General features: G+C 33.8%; 1 protein-coding gene across 5 annotated transcripts in view; it reads right to left on the minus strand.

Annotated features, from left to right (window-relative positions):
- LOC128855762 (2,3-bisphosphoglycerate-dependent phosphoglycerate mutase) overlaps nt 1-21,347 on the minus strand; it is a 62,612-nt gene that overhangs the window by 32,144 nt on the left and 9,121 nt on the right. For 2 of the 5 annotated variants that reach the window (XM_054090930.1, XM_054090929.1), the window contains exons 2-3: nt 6,251-6,399; nt 3,128-3,363 (exon numbers count right to left, since the gene is read on the minus strand). In XM_054090930.1, the coding sequence (XP_053946905.1) occupies nt 3,128-3,363; nt 6,251-6,350 (336 nt within the window). In that variant the 5' untranslated portion in view covers nt 6,351-6,399. Of the gene's footprint in view, nt 1-3,127; nt 3,364-6,250; nt 6,400-13,094; nt 13,255-13,312; nt 13,488-13,536; nt 13,644-21,347 lie in introns of those variants that run through there. The other 3 variants (XM_054090927.1, XM_054090926.1, XM_054090928.1) reach the window with 3 other exon arrangements.

The raw sequence follows: 21,347 nt of genomic DNA on the forward strand, positions 1-21,347 counted from the left end.
ATTTGAGTTTTCAAACTGTATTGTAATACAACGCCGTCATATGCTGCTTTAAAGGTTACTCACAAAAGTAATGGTTACTGAATAAAACAAGATTCAGCTGCTACCACTTGCTACCTTGCGACCCCGAAAACATATAAATTTACATGCATCTTGATTATGTTCTTGAATATACGCTATTTCGCGTGAGGGGGTGGCCAATAGGGGTGGAAGGGGATGGATTTTCAAAATTTTAAGATCAAATTCGTAATCAGCGACCCCGACAACCCCCGAGTAAGAAATTTTGAATCAATTACTTAATTTTTTGAGTTTTGGCCAGCTTTTCGGGAATCGGCCGCACTGTGTGTTGGTACAAGTTAGTGATGTGAAGAATAAAACCCGTGCACGTCGCTCAAGAACAGTCGAAAATATTTCTGTTGTAGCCGAAAGTGTTGAAGAAACCCCAGATTTGTCCATTCCTCGTCGTTCTTTGGAATTAGGCATTCCACAAACGTCATTACACCGTATTTTGCATAATTTGAGTCTAGTAGAGTAGAGTATTTGAGTCTCAAGGCTTATAAAGTCCAGTTAACACAAGAACTCAAGCCGGCCGTTCATCAACAACGTCTTGTCTTTGCTGATTGAGTCGTTGAAATGCATAAAAATGATCCGGAATTCCATCGAAAAATCATCTTGAGTGACGAGGCCCATTTCCACATCGGTGGCTTCGTCAACAAGCAGAATTGTCGGATCTGGGGCTCAGAAAATCCAAGAGTTATTGTTGGAAAGTCTCTCTATCCTCAACGTGTGACTGTTCGGTGAATGGATTGCGCTATCGAGAGATGATTAATGATTTTTTATGACCGGAATTGGATGGTATTGATCTGGACAACGTTTATTTTCAACAAGACGGCGCTACCTGCCAGACAAGCAACGTAACCATTTTTTGAATATCAAAATAACACCTCTTATTGGAAAACCCTTTGTCATACTTGGGTTACGTCACCAAATTAGCTGATTAGTTTTGGAGTGTATTGTGATCGAACATGTGCACGTGCGAACTCATATTTATATACCTACATACATATACATATCTATACTAATATTATAAAGAGGAAAACTTTGTTTGTTTGTTTGTTTGTTTGTTTGTAACGAATAGGCTCAAAAACTACTGGACCGATTTTAAAAATTCTTTCACCATTCGAAAACTACATTATCCAAGAGTAACATGGATTACATTTTATTTTGGGCAAAAATAGGGTTCCGTAAGATATTTGGATTTTTCGGACACAAACTGAAAAAAATCTTATATATAAAATAAAGTCAACTTTTTGTGTGTGTTCGCTAACCGGCCGTGTCTGCACCGAATTAAACCAAACTTACACGCAATGTTAAGAAGGTATTGAAGATGGTTTCCGTATAGTTTAGATACCTATTGGTGGATAGGGCTCGAGATATAGGTCAAAACGTGGACCCGGGTAACCTTCGGATGTGTATGAAAATATGGGTATCAAATGGAAGCTTTTGGTGAATGCTTTAGTTCAGAGTATTTTTCATGTCGCTCCGTGACTAGGTTCTCGAGATAGAGACCAAAACGTGGACCCTAGAATGTGTTTGTACAATATGGATATCAAATTGAAGCTGTTGGTGAATGCTTTAGTACAGAGTATTTTTCATGCCGCTCCGTGACTGGGGTCTCGAGATATAGGTCAAAACGTGGACCCGGGTAACCTTTGGTTGTGTATGTACAATATGGGTATCAAATGAAAGCTGTTGATAAGTGCTTTAATACGGGGTAATTTTCATACCTATTGATGACTAGGGTCTGGAAATATATGCCAAAACGTGGACCCGCCGTGTCTTTGCACCGAATTAAACCAAACTTACACACATTGTTAAGGAGGTATTGAAGATGGTTTCCGTATAGTTTGGATACCTATTGGTAGATAGGGTCTCGAGATATAGGTCAAAACGTGGACCCGGGTAACCTTCGGATGTGTATGTACAATATCGGTATCAAATGGAAGCTGTTGGTGAATGCTTTAGTTCAGAGTATTTCCATCCGCTCCGTGACTAGGGTCTCGAGATAGAGACCAAAACGTGGACCCTAGAATGTGTTTGTACAATATGGATATCAAATGAAAGCTGTTGATAGGTGCTTTAATACGGGGTAATTTTCATACCTATTGATGACTAGGGTCTCGAAATATATGCCAAAACGTGGACCCGCCGTGTCTTTGAACCGAATTAAACCAAACTTATGCACATTGTTAAGTAAGTATTGAAAATGGGTTTCGTAAAGTTTGGTTGTAATTCGGAGCAGTGGCAACGGATACAGCGTTCTTTTGAGCCAGCCATAATCTCGCTTACTTTTTTAACGCTTGGGGCGGAACTGAACTGTCAAATTGACAGTGTGAGTTACAATGTGTCAATATTTCTTTCTGATTTGGATGCCATAAGGAAAAAACGTAAGTGCAACATGTAAAAATTGTTTGTGAATTTTTTTGGAGTGGATTTTGGAACAGTGAATAATTTCTTACGAAATTTGAGAATTTAATGTGAAATCCGAATGAAATTATGTGTTCGTGGAAAAAACATTTTTTTTCGTTTTTTTTTTTTGAAAAATATAAATGGATAATGGTTAAAAAAGCTCCAATGCTTAATAAAACATATAAATTGAAACGAAAAATGCATGGATGATCAGGAAAAAAGACGATTGTTTATTCATATGCGTTGATTTGAAATTTAATAACAATCTTCTTTTTTCCTGATTTTCAATTTATATTTTATATTTACTCAAAAACAAATAGAAAAACAAAAAATATTGTTTATGCCAAAGCGCTTGAATAAAGAATAAAGAAATAAATAATATGAAAATCATATATTTTCTGTTCTAAACCATATCTATTCTATTTTAGTGTGCCCAGCGAAGGGGGCCGGGTTTGCTAGTTATCTATAAGGGCCACTCGCAATTAAGTGCATATGGCCTGGCATCAGGCATTTGAAAATTATAATGGCAAATATATAGTACACATTTTGTTGTTGCGTTGCTATTGCAATTTGCCCGTACTTTGATGCCAGTTTGTTTGCACTTAATTGTGAATTGCCCTATTGTTGTTCTTTTCTTTGCCCTGACCATCGTTCGACTTACCTGTTCCTCGCCGTATTTGTCTGCCATGTCACGTTTATTGAAACCTGTTAAATTTCCATAGTGTCGCTCATTTAAATGCCAATCACTTACAACTTCCAAGTCGCAGAGATTCAATTCTTTCAATACAATACTGAGTGATTGCTTAGCGCGTGATAAAGCCGATGAGTAGGCTATATCGAATTTTAGATTGCTTTCACGCAATGCCGTGGCTGAAATATTGACAGCATCCTTAGCACCTGTGGGAAGAAAATATAAATATCAAGTAATTTTTACAAAAATTGGGTAATTTTACATAATTTATAACAGAATAACCTAATTTTTTGATATTTTGCTAAGACTATTGTTTTATGGGAGTTGGGCGTCGTGATTATTCAAGGCAGATTGATACTCAAAATGGACGAAATTAGACATGCCCAAACTTGGGACAAATTGCTCCTCATCCCATTTGGATTCAATTTTTAATATATTAAGACAAATTTCCCTCCGTCTGTCTGATGTTACAAGCTATAACTCTCATTATCTGTGACTTTTCTGATTCCAAAAGTTAATTGCCAGCCCAAATTAAATTTTAATAAACGGCTAAACTTTCTGTTACTACCACGATATATTTGGATGGTGGCGGCGGGGGGAAATAGCAAGAGCAAGGTCACACCATTATAACGATGTAAGTTCCAACCTCCTAGGCTCCCTATAGAGCCCCCAGGAAAAGCTTAAAAATTAGATTTTTTACGACCGTATTTGCATCTTGTACTGAAATATCGTTGAAGAGAAACGTATAAAGCAATTGTGAACCCAGCAAGCATTTAACTTAGGTTTTATAATTCATACTATTTATGAAAATGTTGTATTATCGTAAAATTTATAAGTGAACCTGGCGAAAAATTTATTATTTTTATTTATAAAGTTTTATTTTATATAAGTTTTTTTTTTGTTTTTTGTAACATGCATATTTTAAAACAAAAAAGCGTTTTTTATTCCAAATTTTCACTTTTTGTAAAAATATTATTTTATCGCGATTTTTTAGTCCAAATTTTCACTTTTTATTAAAATATTATTTTATCGCGATTTTTTAGTCCAAATTTCCACTTTTTATAAAAATATTACTTTATCGCGATTTTTTAATCCAAATTTTCACTTTTTGTAAAAATATTATTTTATCGCGATTTTTTAGTCCAAATTTTCACTTTTTGTAAAAATATTGTTTTATCGCGATTTTGTATTTTAAATTTTTACTTTTTATGAAAATATAATTTTATTGCGATTTTGTACTCCACATTTTCACTTTTTATAAAAATATTATTTCATCGCGATTTTTTAGTTAAAATTTTCACTTTTTGTAAAAATATTATTTCATCGCGATTTTTTAGTCCAAATTTTCACATATTGTAAAAATATTATTTTATCGCGACTTTTTAGTCCCAATTTTCACTTTTTATAAAAATATTTTTTATCGCGATTTTTTTTCCAAATTTTCACTATTTTTGAAAATATTGATTTATCGAAGGCCAACAGTTAATTCAACTCTTTTAAAAACTACAAAAGTTCCATCGAGCCTCATTGTTGGTTGACAGGGTTTCTTCGGTTTCGCTTTATTCTTTTCTCATTATCGTTCCTTTGACAGTTCGCCCCGCACATTTATTTTGCACGGTATTACAAACATTTATAATAATAGAATTTTAATAAAATTCGAAGTATTATTGAGTAAAAATGGCTTTACATCAAATTTTGAATTAATAAGGACTATTTTTGAGTGAATATTGCTATATTACTTTTTAGTGTTTGTATTTAAGTAAAATAAGCGTTTGTAATAGGGAATTTTTTAAGCTTGTGCAAAAATTAAGCATTTTTAACCTTAAATATTGCTCTTAATTCTTAATGATAATTTATAAGAAGCACTATAAATTAAAAGGCTGAATAGTGACTACATTTGTGTGTTATAATTTTTAAATCCAATTCACGCACTTAGACATTATAAGCAAATTTATCGAGGTAGCAATGGAAAAGCAATCCTAATAAAATCTGCGCGGGTATAAAAAGTTTGGTCCGTACCAAATTTCGACTTCCTTATCTTTGAAAGTCTATTCAAATACTGCGCAAGACTGTAGTTGTGCATATAATGGGTTATTCAATAGGTGCGCTTCAACTTTTTTCCGATAGGGAGGGCGAACGACGCAATATTTTTTATTTTTCGCTTGTCATTTGTAAACTTCATTAGTATACATTTCATCATGGAACGCTACACACTTGAGCAACGATTGCAAATCGTACAAATTTTTTATGAAAATAATCGTTCTGTTGTTGCTACTTGATCCAGATTTTTTCCAAAAAATCATCTTCAGTGATGAAGCTCACTTTTGGCTCAATGGCTTTGTCAACAAGCAAAATATGCGTCACTGGGCAGAAAGCAATCCACACGTGATTCATGAGGCACCGTTGCATCACTGTTTGGTGCGGTTTACATGCCGGCGGTGTAATTGGCCCATATTCTTTCGTTGACGAGAACGATCGCCACGTTACTGTGAATGGAAATCGATACCGCGACATGATAAACGATTATTTTTGGCCGCAATTGAATGGTATGGACTTAGACAACATGTGGTTTCAACAGGACGGGGCCACAAGCCACACAGCACACGCTACAATTGATTTGTTGAAGAGTAAGTTCGATGAGCGCATTATTTCCAGAAATGGACCGGTCGAATGGCCGCCGCGCTCGTGTGATTTGACGCCTCTAGACTATTTTCTTTGGGGTTATGTGAAGTCATTGGTATACAGTAACAAGCCGGCGACGATTTGTGAGCTCAGAGCCAATATTGAACGCGAAATTGCTGGAATTTCGGCCGATTTATGCAAAAGAGTGGTCGAAAATTGGGTTCAACGATTGGACTTCGTAAAACGTGCACGCGGTGGTCATGCAAAAGAAATCGAATTTCATACTTAAATGTATATGTTCAAACTCGATAATAAAAAAAAAATTAGTTAAAAAAGTCAAACCGTTTGTGTTTTATTAAAAAAAAAAGTTGAAGCGCTCTTGCTGAAAAACGCTTTACATACATACATATGACTGTGCACATATATTTTGTATGTATGTATGGATGTGTGTTTTTAATTTTATTCATTTACCTTGTTCACTCAAATCCGCATCGTGCCATCCACAAAAGAGGTTCATCTTATTCCACTCGCTCTCGCCATGCCGAATTATTACCAATTGGTTGGTCCTCATATTTGTTTGTTTTGATTTTGCCTTCGCCGCAGGGCACACTGACTTTAGACTGCAAATGCGAAAGAATATGAAAATCAGCTGTTTGATAATCAACTATGTAGGAAAGTGTATACATTATGCAACGTTGCTATATGAAAAATGTGTGATTTGCCAAATGAGATAAGTATGTACTCGTACGTATGTATGCTCTCATATACATATGTATGTATGTGCATGTACATATGCGGACATGATTGAAAGTGCCAAAAACTTAGTTGTTGTCGGAAGCTTTTCAAGAAAAATGCATTGTATCATTGAAAATCGTGCAATTGAAAAATACGTATTTACGTCTGTATGTATGCACAGAATTCATGCGCACGCCACCACCCACCCACTAGTATGCGCGCTGCCATTATCACCAAATGCCCGTATTTTCCCGACGTTGTCGTCTTTGCGTCTAAGCAACTTCTAACAGATAGACAGACGAGTGCGTGTTTTCGTACATACGAGTGTGGTGTGTATAGGGTCACTCGTTAGCAACTGATAGTGCCGGCTTTAAGTTCGTATGCATTTATGTTAAATTCGAATGACTAAATGTAGATGTGATATATACTCAAAGTACGTTTTAGAAATTCAGGGTCCGGCACGTGAAGTGTAACCAATTAAAAACGAGATAAATTTGGTTTGGAAAGATACTTTTATTCAATTCAAAATAAAAAAGTGTGAAAATAATACAAAATTAAAAATCATTTACTTTTGCTCGATATGACCACCTTTCGCCTCGACTGTGGCTTTGAGACGGTCCAGAAACGAATCGTAAGCTGCCCGAATGCGACTTTCAGGTATTTTTGCCCAATTGGCGGGCAATGGCTTTTTTCAGCGCCTCGAGATTGATGAATCTTTTAGTTCGGACCTTGCTCTCCCAAATGGCCCAAAGAGAATAAGCCATCGGATTCGCGTCTGGTGAATTTGAGAGCCATTGTGTGCACGTTATGAAGTTTCGTTGTTTTTTTAGCTATTCTTGATTCACTCGAGCTTAGTGAGACGGTGACGAGTCCAGGAGAAACATCCATGGTGTGCCACCGAAATGTTTGTCTGCCCGCGGCTTCAAAGTAACCTCCAGAACACTTTTCCGATAATATTTCGCTTTTACCTTGACGCCAGGCTCGATGAAAACGATTGGACAGCACTCATCTGCGGTTACAGCGCCTCAAGCTATTACCTGTGGTGGGTGCTGCCTCCTGGTCGCCAATCGATGACTCAAATTCTCGTATGAACGTCGGTTATATAACCCCTATCGTTTTGGGGGTTTACGAATTGCTCAATTTGAAAAATTTTCTCGTCAGAAATCGATCGCTTTCAGGTAAGCGAAACAACTCCTTCGCTCTCTCAAGTCTGACTCATTGCTGCTTTGGTGTGAGACCATGCGCTTTTTGGACCTTGTAAAGCTTCACTTTGAGATCGTTCTTCAGTATGCGGGGGATGCTCCGGTCAGATATTTTCAGTTCTTTCACCACTTGATTAACACTTCGTCGGGGATTTCGTTCAAGTCGCTTTTTCACTTTTTGAACCATTTCACGTGACGTTGCAGTCTTTTGATAACCATCTCCATGACGTTTTGCGATGCTACCAGTATCATTGTAACAAGTAATGGGCGATAAACAAAAACTTGATGTACTTTAAGGCGCTCGAGCTCACGAAGAATCGCAGCCAAATATAATGCAATCACACTATTACTAATTTTCTTTTTTCGCGTTTAATCTCGGCAAAATGCTTCCGCGCGTGTAAACAATGCTCTGAACTGTCATTTAGCCAACTAACAGACAGCTAATGCCCGTACATCAGCTGCACCAGCGGTCTAAAGTTGGTAACACTTCTAGTGGCGGACCCTGTAGTGAATTTTTGGTATATGTAACACATGGGCTGAAAAGTCCTGGCCTTTACAAAGAAAACACATATCTCTAAAACGAATTCTGATGTCCCCCAATTTGCTTCGAACTTTTTAGTTTCTGTTCTCATGTAAAGGCCAAAAATGGTGATATTTTGAAATGGTTGTATGGGAAACTCCCCAGGGGAGTTCCAGGGGTTGTGCCACTGGCATGGGTGGATCGGCCGTCCAAAGTTAGTGGGGGTCGGTCATACATTTGGACTCGATTGGAGCACTCTAAATGGGTCAAAGTGGGATTTTTCGTTCGACCCAAATTGGGGGACATTAGAATTCGTTTTAGAGGTATGGTTCCTTCGGCAAAGTTTCTTATTTTGATCCCTAGAATACGATTTTCACAGAGCAATGAGCGATCTTTAAATCGGCCCGCCCTAATATATATATGTATAATTGGCGCGTACACCCTTTTTGGGTGTTTGGCCGAGCTCCTCCTCCTATTTGTGGTGTGCGTCTTGATGTTGTTCCACAAATGGAGGGATCTACAGTTTCAAGCCGACTCCGAACGGGTGATATTTGTATGAGGAGCTTTTTCATGGCAGAAATACACTCGGAGGTTTGGCATTGCCTGCCAAGGGGCGACCGCTATTAGAAAAATGTTTTTATTAATTTTGGTTTCACCGAGATTCGAACCAACGTTCTCTCTGTGAATTCCGAATGGTAATCACGCACCAACCTATTCGGCTACGGCGGCCGTCGAAGTTCAATTAGTCATAGTCAAATGCCAATACTAATTTTTCGATCATTTTGTGGATTTTTTTGATGCGTTGTGCATCATTGGTGTCTCTACGTTTGAAATGAGCAAACCATGTTTTATTGCTGTTTCTGATGGAGCCGAGCCTCCATAACACTTTTCAAGCCATTGTTTCGCTTGAACAGAATTTTTCCCCATCAAAAAATGTAAAATTATACAACAAATAAAAACAACAAATTCTTTTTTGAAAATAACAAATGTAGCGTCGCTCACGGATTATGATAGAAAATATCATGAAATTTTAACAGCTGTCGCAGACGCGAGAGACCAGCCAACATCTGGAGGCGACAGGTGGATGTGGAAGCGCAGAAAGCAGGCTATTCGTGGGGTCAAATCAAATTTTTATTTTCAAATAAATTAAATTATAATCTGTTTGTTGAGCCCAATGTTCCACCTAGGAATAACCGGAATATATTAGTTTGCGGCAAAATAAATCCATTATTTTCTTGGTGATCGATATTTCGTCAAGTATCGGTCAAACAATTTAACTTTTATGCTCGTTGCTAAGCTGGCATTTCATACTAAAAAAAATTATTTTACTGTTTTGTGTTGATCCATTCAGTTGTGAGTTACAGGGTGTTAGCAATGGAAGTCAACAAAGGGAAAATTTGGTACATTTTACAGAAATTGTGAACGATGTTTATCGTGCCGATACTTTAACAGCTAATTACGTGCAATTTGGTTTCGCCGATCCCGTTCAGGCATTTTTGATGTTAAAGAAAAAGTCGATAAAATCACAAAAATAACCGAAGTAGACCGGCATTTTATTAGTCGTAGCAGCCGGGAGCTAAAGATCGACGTTAAAATAGTTTAAATCATTTGTGCAAAAATGTATGGAAAAATAATGGATACATTGTATGGAGATAATAGTCGTTTTCCAAAGTGTATGAGACACAAGGTGACTGCTTTATGGCAGCTAATTTGGTTTTTTGTTCGGTATGCTTTGTCGAGTGTCAAAGCGCTCTGCTTCTTTGCTCTTGCCTTGTTTGTTTCTAAGATTCCTATTCAAATTTTGACATTCGAACCATCTAATTGCAAAAACCAAATACATATAGAGTGGCTCAATAAAGAACTCGGACAAACCTTAGTTAAAACTTTGTATAAAAAACACTGCTAAAATAAAGGCAATTTGAAACAATATTTTTCGATTTCTAAATGCTTTATTTATATAATTTAAGAAATAACAAAAACATAAGATAAGTCGTGTGCACTTCTTTTACAACAACAAAAAACTTTCAAAATGAGGAGAATTCACGCCAAAAAAGAACTCGGGCATGGAAATTAATTTTACTTTAAAAGCCAATAAAAATAAAAATTAATATTTTGTGGGAAACCCTTTGGATTTAATAAGAGCATTTAGTCGTTTCGGCATTGACTCCACCAAATTTCTGCAAACGGAAGGATCAATTTAGCCCATTCGTCCTTAAGAGCAGCTTCAAGGTCCTTTTTGTTTGAAATTTTGTGATTTTTGAGTTTATTCTCCAAATGCGCCCATAAATGCTCAATGCCGTTTATATCAGGGTACTGTGGTGGAGTTTCGAGCACTTTCGGGCAGTTATATTGTACATAAACCACAAGCGAACATCAAGCGCCTTATGCTTGGGGTCATTATCTTGGTAAAAATAAAATTGTTCCTTTATACCCAATTTTTTAGCACTTTGAATTAAATTTCTTTTTAAAATTGAAAGATATTGCTTGTGATCCATTATGCCATCAACAAAACAAAGATTTCCGGGTCCGGAGGCGGACATACATCCCCAAACCATCACTGAACCCACACCGTGTTTAACAGTGGCACGCAGGTTTTTCTCTTTCAGCTCCTCATTTGGCTTCCTCCATACATACGTCTGCCCATCTGATCTGAATATGTTGTATTTGCTTTCGTCGCAAAATATCACATCTTTCCAGAATTCAATGTCTTTATTTTTATAGGTTTTGCAAAATTAATTCGTTTGCTTTTATTTTCCTTACTAATGTAGGGGTTTTTTCTTGCGACTCTACCATTGACGTTTTTTTTTCTTCGAACTAATCGCAAAGTTTCTGGATTGCAGTCAATTTCAAGATGTTCTTTAACTTGTGTTGTAAGTTTTGGAGTACTTAAATGAGGATTTGCTCTGACATGGTTTACTATCCACCGCTCGTTAGCGTCCGTAAAAAGCTTTGGCCGTCCTGTTTTCACTTTGTTTTCTACAGATTTTGTTTCTTTAAAGCGTTTTATGGTGTCACATACAGTTGATCGCGGTCGATTTAAAAGTTTGCCGATTTCACGCATGGTTTTTCCATTTTTATGTTGCTCAATAATTATTTTTCGCACTTCCACCGAAGTTTGGCCACGTTGTCGACTCATTTTACAAAAAAGAAAAAAGAAAATGCGTACTTGACACAATTTACTTCTAAAACTGTCGATCGCTACTATATATAATTTAAAAAATGGGATTCCCCCATTTAAACTGTCAGAAATTACAAAGTGATACCAGATGTCCGAGTTCTTTTTTGGCGTGAAAGTTTTTTGTTATTGTAAAACAAGTGCACACGACTTATCTTATATTTTTGTTATTTCTTAAATTATATAAATAAAGCATTTAGAAATCGAAAGATATTGTTTCAAATTGCCTTTATTGTAGCAGTGTTTTTTATACAAAGTTTTAACTAAGGTTTGTCCGAGTTCTTTATTGAGCCACTGTAAATGTTACTGTTACTCTACCAAAATCACCATCTATGAATTCGCCTTGGTATGAGCTCAGGGTTTATAATACGCTCTGAAATTAAATTTGAGATTAAAAATATTGCGGTCAAAATTATGCGTAAACTTATCAAAGATTAGCCAAAATTTTCCATTTATGGAGCTAGACTCAATTTGCGGAATTTGGACCGCGAATTAGGACTATCGAAAAATGTTTTTGCGCTTTAGCTGTCAACCGTTTTTATGATGTGAACCGGAATTGAAGATTCAATTTCTTGATACTGTAGCAGCTTACCAAACCCTGTCAGTGAGATGTATGATAGTCACCGGCCGTCTTCGTGTAGTTCATCTAACAGTAGGCTTAGGAAACTTGCTGATTCGAAAGGTGGCGTCCAGAGGGAGAGGGGTGTTAGGTGAGTAGGATTGATGAGGCATGTGAAAAGGTGATTAGTGCCGAACATAGAACATATGTTTGCTATGCCGGGGTCAATTCTGGATAAGTAGGAGCTTAACCTGCTACAGTATCCAGAACGTAATTGAACCAATTTAGTCTGCTACAAATTCCTTGTAGTTTCTGTTTGTTGTTGTAGCACTTATAATCAAAAGTCATTTAATCTCTAAAGGAATCATTACGATTCAGAGCTGGACATTCCCTCGATAGACGGTTCTATATTACTGGAACGGCCCGGATTTATAACCGATCTATGACTGGCACTGCCCGAATATGTATAGAGAGAGAATGTTTCTGTTGTTACAACATCAACACCAACAACATCAACAACCACACCCCCAACAAAAACAACAACTCCAACAACAACAACAACTACACCCCCAACAAAAACATCAACAACAACAACCACCATCACCACCAACAATAATAACACAGGTCAACAACGTTTTGTTCTAGGAATGTGTAGGGTCATTTTCGAAGTAATTTTTTGGATTCCAGATTCGGATTCTACGCAACAAATTACTTCGAAAATGACCCAACACTTTTATAGAACATTCCGAACCCATTTTTTTGCAGACCTGTGTAATCACAGCAGCAACCACTCAGCTGTGGAAATAACGTTTGTATGTATTTGGAAAAAACAGACTTTCGTATTGCGCCGGGTATAAAACTAATCGCACTTGTTGAAACACCTTATCCACATGCACAGGCATATTTACATATGTACGTGTGAATGTATTCTATGGTGTGGCGTTATCATTGAGTAAAAACCGCTAAACAAAGTATTACATATGAACATACATACGTACATATGTACTCAGTAATCGCTCACGCTAAATAGAGGCCACTGTAATCAGTTTATTTTCTGATTTAAATTCTTACGCTAATTATAGCTTTAGTCGTAAACTTTGCGTTAATACTCATTTATGGCCTACCGTCCTTCTTTGCCACCGACAACAGAGACGTTAGGAGGGGTGCGCCGTTGTAATAGGCTAGCCCAAGCCGCCACTAGCGCTGCCATTGCACCGACTGCAGCCGTTCGTCTGAATAACTTTGCTTTAGCCATTAGTACACAAGTAAACACTAGCGTATAAACTGAAGAATTTATGTTTATTAAAATGGATTTTTTTTCTGGCAATTAACAACTATTTACTCAATAATATTTTCTAAAACTTATAAATTTTTTTTTTTTGTTAAACTCAGAACCCAATTTTATGAAGTACCGCGTGGGCCAACATCCACTACATATTCGAATTCAGTTACATGCACATAAACACTCAAATGCAAATGCGCACAGTGGCATGGGTATGAATATGTAAATACGTGAGTATTGGAATAAAAAAACGAATTCCAGTGCAAATGCAGGTCGACACTTACGCGCTCCAAGTGCTCAACATTTTGTTGCTGCGTGTTGGATGGGTGAATCTCAACGGGAAACTGACTGTGGACGACTATGGACTCATCGTGGATGATCGTGGATGGTGACTTACTCTACTTGGCTACACTTTTTTTTGACGATTTGTGTTTGCGAATTCATTTTCATGGTTACACAGCCAAATGTATGTATGTATATTATGTATGTATGTATGTAGATTATAGTATTAATGGTATTTTAACAATTTCAAAGATCTGTGATACTGTTATGCATGATTGTTGTTATTTTTTTGCATTTTTATTGTTTAAGTAGCAGCGATTGTGCTCGTTTTTTTGTTTGCGCCACAGGCGCTGGTCACGTCGGTCACTTCTGATGGTATTACGTATCACTGTTGTTATTGTTATTATTATTTTTTATTTCGTTTTTTCAGCTATATTTTATTGTTATTTGCCATGTTTTGCTATGGCTGTCCGGCGCTCTCATTTGCATGCACACATACGTAATATACATACATATGTACAAATACAAGTAATATACTTATAAAGAGAATTGCGGCTACAACAAATTTGCGCCTTTTTATTAGATTTCATTCGGTCAAGTCTTGTGTGACTTGAAGTCCGCATAACCTTCTGCACCCCTTACTTGTCCCCGCCAATATTCAAACAGCAGCACTATTCTGTCCATTTTTCTTACTTATTTATTGTTGTTGCTATATTTTGTTTTTATATGCGTGGGTATGTATAATTATAGCTGCTTGGATATTAAATTTTTACCCAAACGCATTTTTAGTTTTTTATTTTAATATTTTTTTCTCGGTGTTTCATTGTTATTGTCTTCGCATTGCCGGCATGCGCAGTTGAATTTTTTCGCGTAGCTCTTTGATGCTCGTTGATAATTTATTCAGAATAACAAACAATTGATTGTTAATTTAAATATTTTTTATTTCAAATTATTAGCATTCTATTAGTTTTTGTCTGTGTGAAGGAATGTCGTAGACCTTGTTGTTGCTTTTGGGACATGTTGTGTATGGTCGGCGCAATAAGTCATTGGAAAAGAATTTTATGCAAATTATGCTTTCGCATAATTTGATTGGCGTTGTAACCGTAGAGAAGGCACTACTTCTAGGGGGGCTATTTTCTCAATGGCTGTTTAATATTCCCTTAACTGGTGGTAACTTAAACGAATGACGACTTCATAATTTATTTTTAACCAAAGTCGGCTTAGCTGACTTGGGGTTAAATCGAGCATTGCGAATATTTTGGAAAAAATTCATTGTGAATGCACGAAAATTGCGATCCCGGTTGCACGATCAAGTGGTTTCTGCTGAGTAAAGGTGAAAGGGCTTTTAATAAAATCGTGTGAAACTTTTTCACTTTAATACAGGGATCGAAAATAGTTATTTTCGAAATTTGAATTCAAAAAAGCAATGCGATGCTTTTTAATCAAGGAATATTAGTCCTATGATCATGAGTACCTATGAGTAACAGTGTATTTTAAATAATAATTAATTTTTAAGCTAAAATCCAACTTTTATTTTTTTCGGTTAAAAACAAAAGTTAACACTTGGTTTCTATTTTTTTTTTTGTCAAAAGTAAAAATTTAAATTTACCTTTAATTTTTTTCGGCCAAAGGTAAAAATTAAATTTGACATTTGTTTTTTCGATTAAAAGTAAAAGTTGGAATTCGACTTTTATTTCCTTGGTCAAAAGTAAAAGCTAAAATTTGATATTTATTTTTTCGGTTAAAAGTTAAAGTTACGACTTATTTGGTCAAAAGTTAAAATTTGTTTTTTCGATTAAAAATAAAATTTAAAAAGTGATATTTATTTTTTTCGGTTAAAAATAAAAATTAAAACTTGACTAAAAATAAAAGTTAAAACTTGACTTTTATTTTTTTTTTGGTCAAAAGTAAAAATTAGATTTGACATTTATTTTTTCGATTAAAAATAAACCTTAAAAAGTGATATTTATTTTTTCGGTTAAAATAAAAAAAATTAAAACCTGACTAAAAATAAAAGTTAAACTTGAACTTTATTTTTTTTTTGGTCAAAAGTAAAAAATTAAATTTGACATTTATTTTTTCGAATAAAAATAATATTTAAAAAGTGATATTTGTTTTTTTTTCGGTTAAAAATTAAAGTTAAAACTTGATTTCCATTTTCTCGGTCCAAAGCAAAAATTAAATTTGACGTTTATTCTTTCGGTCAAAAGTAAAGCTAAAATTTGATGTTTGTTTTTACGGTTATAAATTGAATTGACTTCTTTTTTTCGGCTAAAAATAAAAGTTAAAACTTGACTAAAAATAAAAGTTAAAACTTTACTAAGTTAAAACTTTACTTTTATTTTTTTGGTCAAAATTAAAAAATTAAATTTCACATTTATTTTTTCGATTAAAAATAAAAGTTAAAAAGTAATATGTATTTCTTTCGGTAAAAAATAAAAATTAAAACTTGACTACTATGATTTTTAGCAAAATTAAAACTTGATATCTCTTTTTTTCGGTCCAAAGCATAAATTAAATTTGACATTTATTTTTTCGGTCAAAAGTAAAGGTAAAATTTAATATTTATTTTTTCGGTTAAAAATTAAAGTAAAACTTAAAAGTTAATGTTTTTTCTGTTAAATATAGAAATTTAAAATTTTATTTGACTGAAAAAAATTAAATGAAACTTTAACTTTTTTGACTGACTGCATGTCGGTGAAAAATAACAACTATTTAATGCCTCTTTAAAAAAAAATTATAACAGTTAGACTTCTGATTTAATATTTAAGCGACTTGCAATGGCCACGTTTATTCCACAGAAACAAGCTATATATAGTATAATAATTAAAAAGTCTTTGACTTAACAAAGTAAAGCCACCCCAAATGGTCCATGATTAAAAAATCATTATATATTTGTAGGAAAGTTGGAAAACCAAATGTATTTTTTCCACTGCTCTCAGCTGCTAATTTACTGCTAACCTGCATCTCATCTTCCAATTAAATTTTATGAGAACTGAGAGATGTTCGCTTACCAGGCATTGACAAATATTGTTTTTATTCCACTCCTTGTTTTCTCTTAACAAAAAAACTCATAAATTAAATTGTACATATCAATAACACATTTATTTAAAAAAACGCACATTTTAAAAACAATTTTTCACGCATACAAAGTTCTTTAAGCAAATTAATAAAAAATTTGGTATTTTATTTTTCTTAAATGGGCATTTTAGTGCCTTTTTATAACCAAAGCTAGGCAACACTGCGGTAGCGAGAGAGAGATGTGACTGCTGAAAGCAGAAGAACACCAACAACAACCGCAATCGGGGGTAATGCGACCAGATGTTAAAAAAGAGGTTGTCTGTAAAGTCGGTTTACTGACGATAGTTTAACGTGACAACGTCATAAGAAAATACTAATGGAATGGTTGCATTTTTCAAAACAAAATTTTAATTTTATTTGTTTGATAGATATTTTGTATGGATATAGAGGAGGGGTAAATGGAATCGCAATGGAATAGGTCAAGTTACATTTACACAAACGTGAAAAATGGCGAAACATTTATCAAATTCATGAAAGATATGTTCAATTTCGATTGTGCATCAGTCGTAAATAAGTCAACAACACGAAGAGGCACCATCATCGATTTGACTTTTCCAAGAAACATTCCACTCGAAACACTCCCTTTCATATTTCCTACTTTTCCTCTCATCGTCCTATTCTCAACATTTCATTCATTACCATGTACCCAGGAAGAAGGCATATGCAAAGACAAATATGTGAATTTATATACAAATGCGCATATACATACATATATATGCGCACTCAAGTAGGAGAGAGCCAGATGTCGAACGTTGCCGAACGCGGGGGCCGATTGTGCTCTTTGTCGTTCGTTCCGTGCTCTCGCTTGCAGTTCAAGCAAGGTAACGACCATGAGCAAGATAACGACACATTTTTTCGTACGTGCTGCCGGCTGTATCGAATTATAAGACGTTATCACGTCAAAAAAGTAAAGCTAAATAAAACTAAGCGAATTATAGCACTAATTTTTAAAATATGTATATTATAAACATTACTTTTAATTAGAACAGGCTAGAAAAATGTCATGAAGAGAGAACTAAACTCGGGTTTTCCTCTCATTGAGAGTGCTTTAAAATCAATTATTCGTCTTTATATATGGACACCCCGCGACAAATCATAGCGTTCCCACGACAGTCAGTTCTACGTTATCGGAGCGACTCGAATTTATATTCGGCCAAAGACTGTCACTCCAGCAGAATTCCCCGTACTTGTACGGGAAATGTTTATTCTGCTACAACAAAACAACAAAATGATACCATCTCAACTTTTTGACCCGTTTTGACTACTTTTCTTTTTTCCTTTCAAATACCATCATTTTATTTTTTTGTGAAGGTGTAGTTTATTGCCTTACAACAATCATATAAACCCAACTTTAAAATTTTATATACAAATTTGAAAAATCCCACAACTTTTACATCCCCATTCCGCGGGTTTTAATTATAATTTACAGTACGTGGTTTTATAGCTTATTAAATTTTAGTATAACAAATTGTAAGCTCGAACTTTTTTTCGATATTTTTTTTCGCTGGTGTTGCGAATTTTCACCATAAAAAAAATATCGTGCATTTTAATATGCAATAATATAATATAATAATATGATGATAAATGTATGATAGCATAAAATAATGATATATAGCGAATAATAATAAACGACGCTTTACATACATATCCATATAAATAATGAATTATTATTTTTTGCTAATTTGCTGCTATTTGGCTTACTTTATTTCAATCAATAAGGAAACCATTATTACAAAAGTAAATTATAAGTTATCATAACCGTAGCAAAAGTTATCAACCATCCAATAAAATAAACAGTAAAAAATTACCTCTGGTTGATTTCCGTTGGTCAGAAGTTAAACAGCTGACTACACTAAGTTAACATACATACAGACGTATTTCAATTGCCTCCATATTCAGATAATGAGTTTTTTGAGTAAAAATGTCAGTTTTTTTGCAAATAAACTCATTTGTGGAAACCATTAATTTAATGCTTTATATTAATTTTTTCCTTAGAATACACATATTGGCGAGGATAAGCCAAGAATTGCGAAATCCGCCCTTTTCTACTCCAGATATGACACAATTACTCCTTCCTTTTCATAAAAGCCAATTTTACGTACCGGAATGGCTGAGGCTTTTACCGACCAACGACTGCCGCCCCAGTAAACTAGCCCTGTTAAGTGCGCTGAATCTGACAAAATTATTCTCTTCCATATTTACCAAGCATTGTGCCTTCCGATTATCACCTGTTCTGGTCGTTGGCACATAACTTCTTGAGGTAGCATTTTTCATCATATGAAGATATCAAAAATTGGATTCACACTGCATAGTTAAGTGGGTTAAGTAGATAGATTCCAGATACTAACTCAAGAAATAAAATCTTGCTAAAATTTTGCCCAAAACCATAATTTTTTACGATGAATGCTCACAAAACGAAGGAAATATAGTGCCACACCAGGCGGTTTTGAATTTTAGTTAAGCAATAAGAAAATGGTAAAATTTTAAATCGGTTTGAAATTACGACTTAGCAGTTTATGGAAATGATATGGACTACGAAAAGTTAAAAACACGTTTAAAAAAGCTGAAATAATAGAGAAATTGAATAAATCTCGACTAAGTGAACTCAGATTTTTGCATGTTAATTCTGATTGGCTGAATGTAAAAATTAATGCTACAGAGTTTTTGATTCATGCTGCGCCTTCTACTACAAGTTGTGGAAGACAAGAAAAACAATTTCCAGAATTTTTATGTTTTATGCTTTTAAATTTTTTCATACTGATTATGAAATGCAACCCTAGAAACAACAACAAACAATTTTCTTTTTATTTTTTTATATTTATAACTTTCCAATAGAAAAATTAATTACTTTAATAATTTACCTATTTATCATAATTCATTATATTAAAAAAAAATTAAAATTTGTATATGGTGGAGTAGTTTTTCCACAGTTGCTAACCTTAGAACTCAACCCTCTCTAGGAAAATGAGAGCTCGCAACCAAATTTCAAGGCAATAGTTCTTAAACTACGCCTACAACCGAATTAAGTCCCCCCATATTGGCAAAATCATACACTGTGCGATGTGGTATCCGAAGGAATGAGTCCCGGAAAGATGGGGAAAAAGTAATGAACAAAAGTTAACGCAGGATTGCTTAATAATAAATTGAATTTTTTATAAGTTGAAAACTGCGGAAATCTATTTATACACCTAATATGAAAAAAAAGCATCAGATTTTTAAATTTCGAAGTGATATTGCACATGTTTAGTTGAGGATAGAAGTGAATTATTGTTAATATCACATTAAAATTAAGAGGGGAGCCTGGTTTATGAGGTCTAAAAATTGCATCTCTTTGCGATTTTTTTTTTTTTTTTTGAGGAAAAAATTAATTTAGTACTGCAAAGTTTTTTCTATCTTTTAATGAACATTTAAAAAGTATAAAAAATTTTTGTACTGGTTAAAATAAGTTGAAAAAAATGTTTAACATAGAAATTAGTAGAGCGCTGCAACGCTGAAGTTTCCAACTGGCGTACAAGATACAGCTCGTAATTATTATCTAAAGCAAAAAATTCACATGGATTTCTAATTATTATGATTTTTATTCTAGATGAACTAAGAAAACTGAGAGAAATTCCAAAATTTCAACTTTTTGGAGGTTTTATTAAAAAAAAAATGCCTTTCTATAAAAAAAAATTCACTTCAACTTGGTATAAAAATCTTGAAAAATTTTTTTTTATCTATTTTGTTAGTTCAAATAGAAGAGAATTTAATACTGAAGGGAACAAGATATGATTCATTTCAAAAGGTTCATTAGTTTTTTTTCAGTCATGTACGCAAATTTAAAAAAATCATAAAAAAGAAAAGTCGAGAAAAGAAGATAAAGTTTGTACTATAGCTGGCCGGTCACAGCGTAACTACCTAACGCTCGCCTACCTTTGGCTTTGTATCTACGGAAATATTGAGAATTAGGCTCTGTAACTATGTGTGAATATTCTGAAATATATTAGGAATCGCTTAAAATGAAAAAAAAATTGATTTTTTTGACCTTATAAACCAGGCTCCCCCCTTAAAGCAATGGCTTATACGAGACTAACTTCAACTCATTTTTATGACCTTTTTTAATTTATTTTTATATAGCATCACAATTTGTTGTTAAAAAAACTTTTTTTTGTTAATTTAATTTTTATTTATTTTCACTAACTAATTTTTATTTTATTTGTTTTATTTTTTTTTTATTAAAATTTAGTTAAGCTTTTATAATATAATTGAGTAAATTGTTTTTAGTTTAATTTATATTTTTTGTTTTATTTCATTTTATTATATTAATTAATTTTTTTTTTTGTATTTCTTTATATTTTCTTATTTTTTTTTATTTCAATTTATTTTATATAGTTAAATTTTTATTAGTATTTTTAACAATGTTTTTCTTTTTGCATTTTTTGCATTTTATTTTATTTTATTTTATTTTAATTTATTTTTTACTGTTTCCTTTTGTATTTTATTCCTTTTTTATTTTATTTAAATTAACTTTTATTTGTTTTTACCAATTCAAGTTTATTTAATTTTTTCTTTATTTGTTTTAAAGTTTTTTATTTAAGCTTATTTCATTTTCCTTAATATAATTTAATTAAATTTAATATTTAATTTAATTTAATTTTTGTATTTTGGATTATTTTACTTCATTCGAAATTATTTAATTAATTTTTTATATTTTCTTTTTTTTATTTCAATTTATTTTACTTAGTTAAATTTT

Source organism: Anastrepha ludens, chromosome 2 (assembly GCF_028408465.1).
Source record: "Anastrepha ludens isolate Willacy chromosome 2, idAnaLude1.1, whole genome shotgun sequence".
Classification (NCBI taxonomy): domain Eukaryota; kingdom Metazoa; phylum Arthropoda; class Insecta; order Diptera; family Tephritidae; genus Anastrepha; species Anastrepha ludens.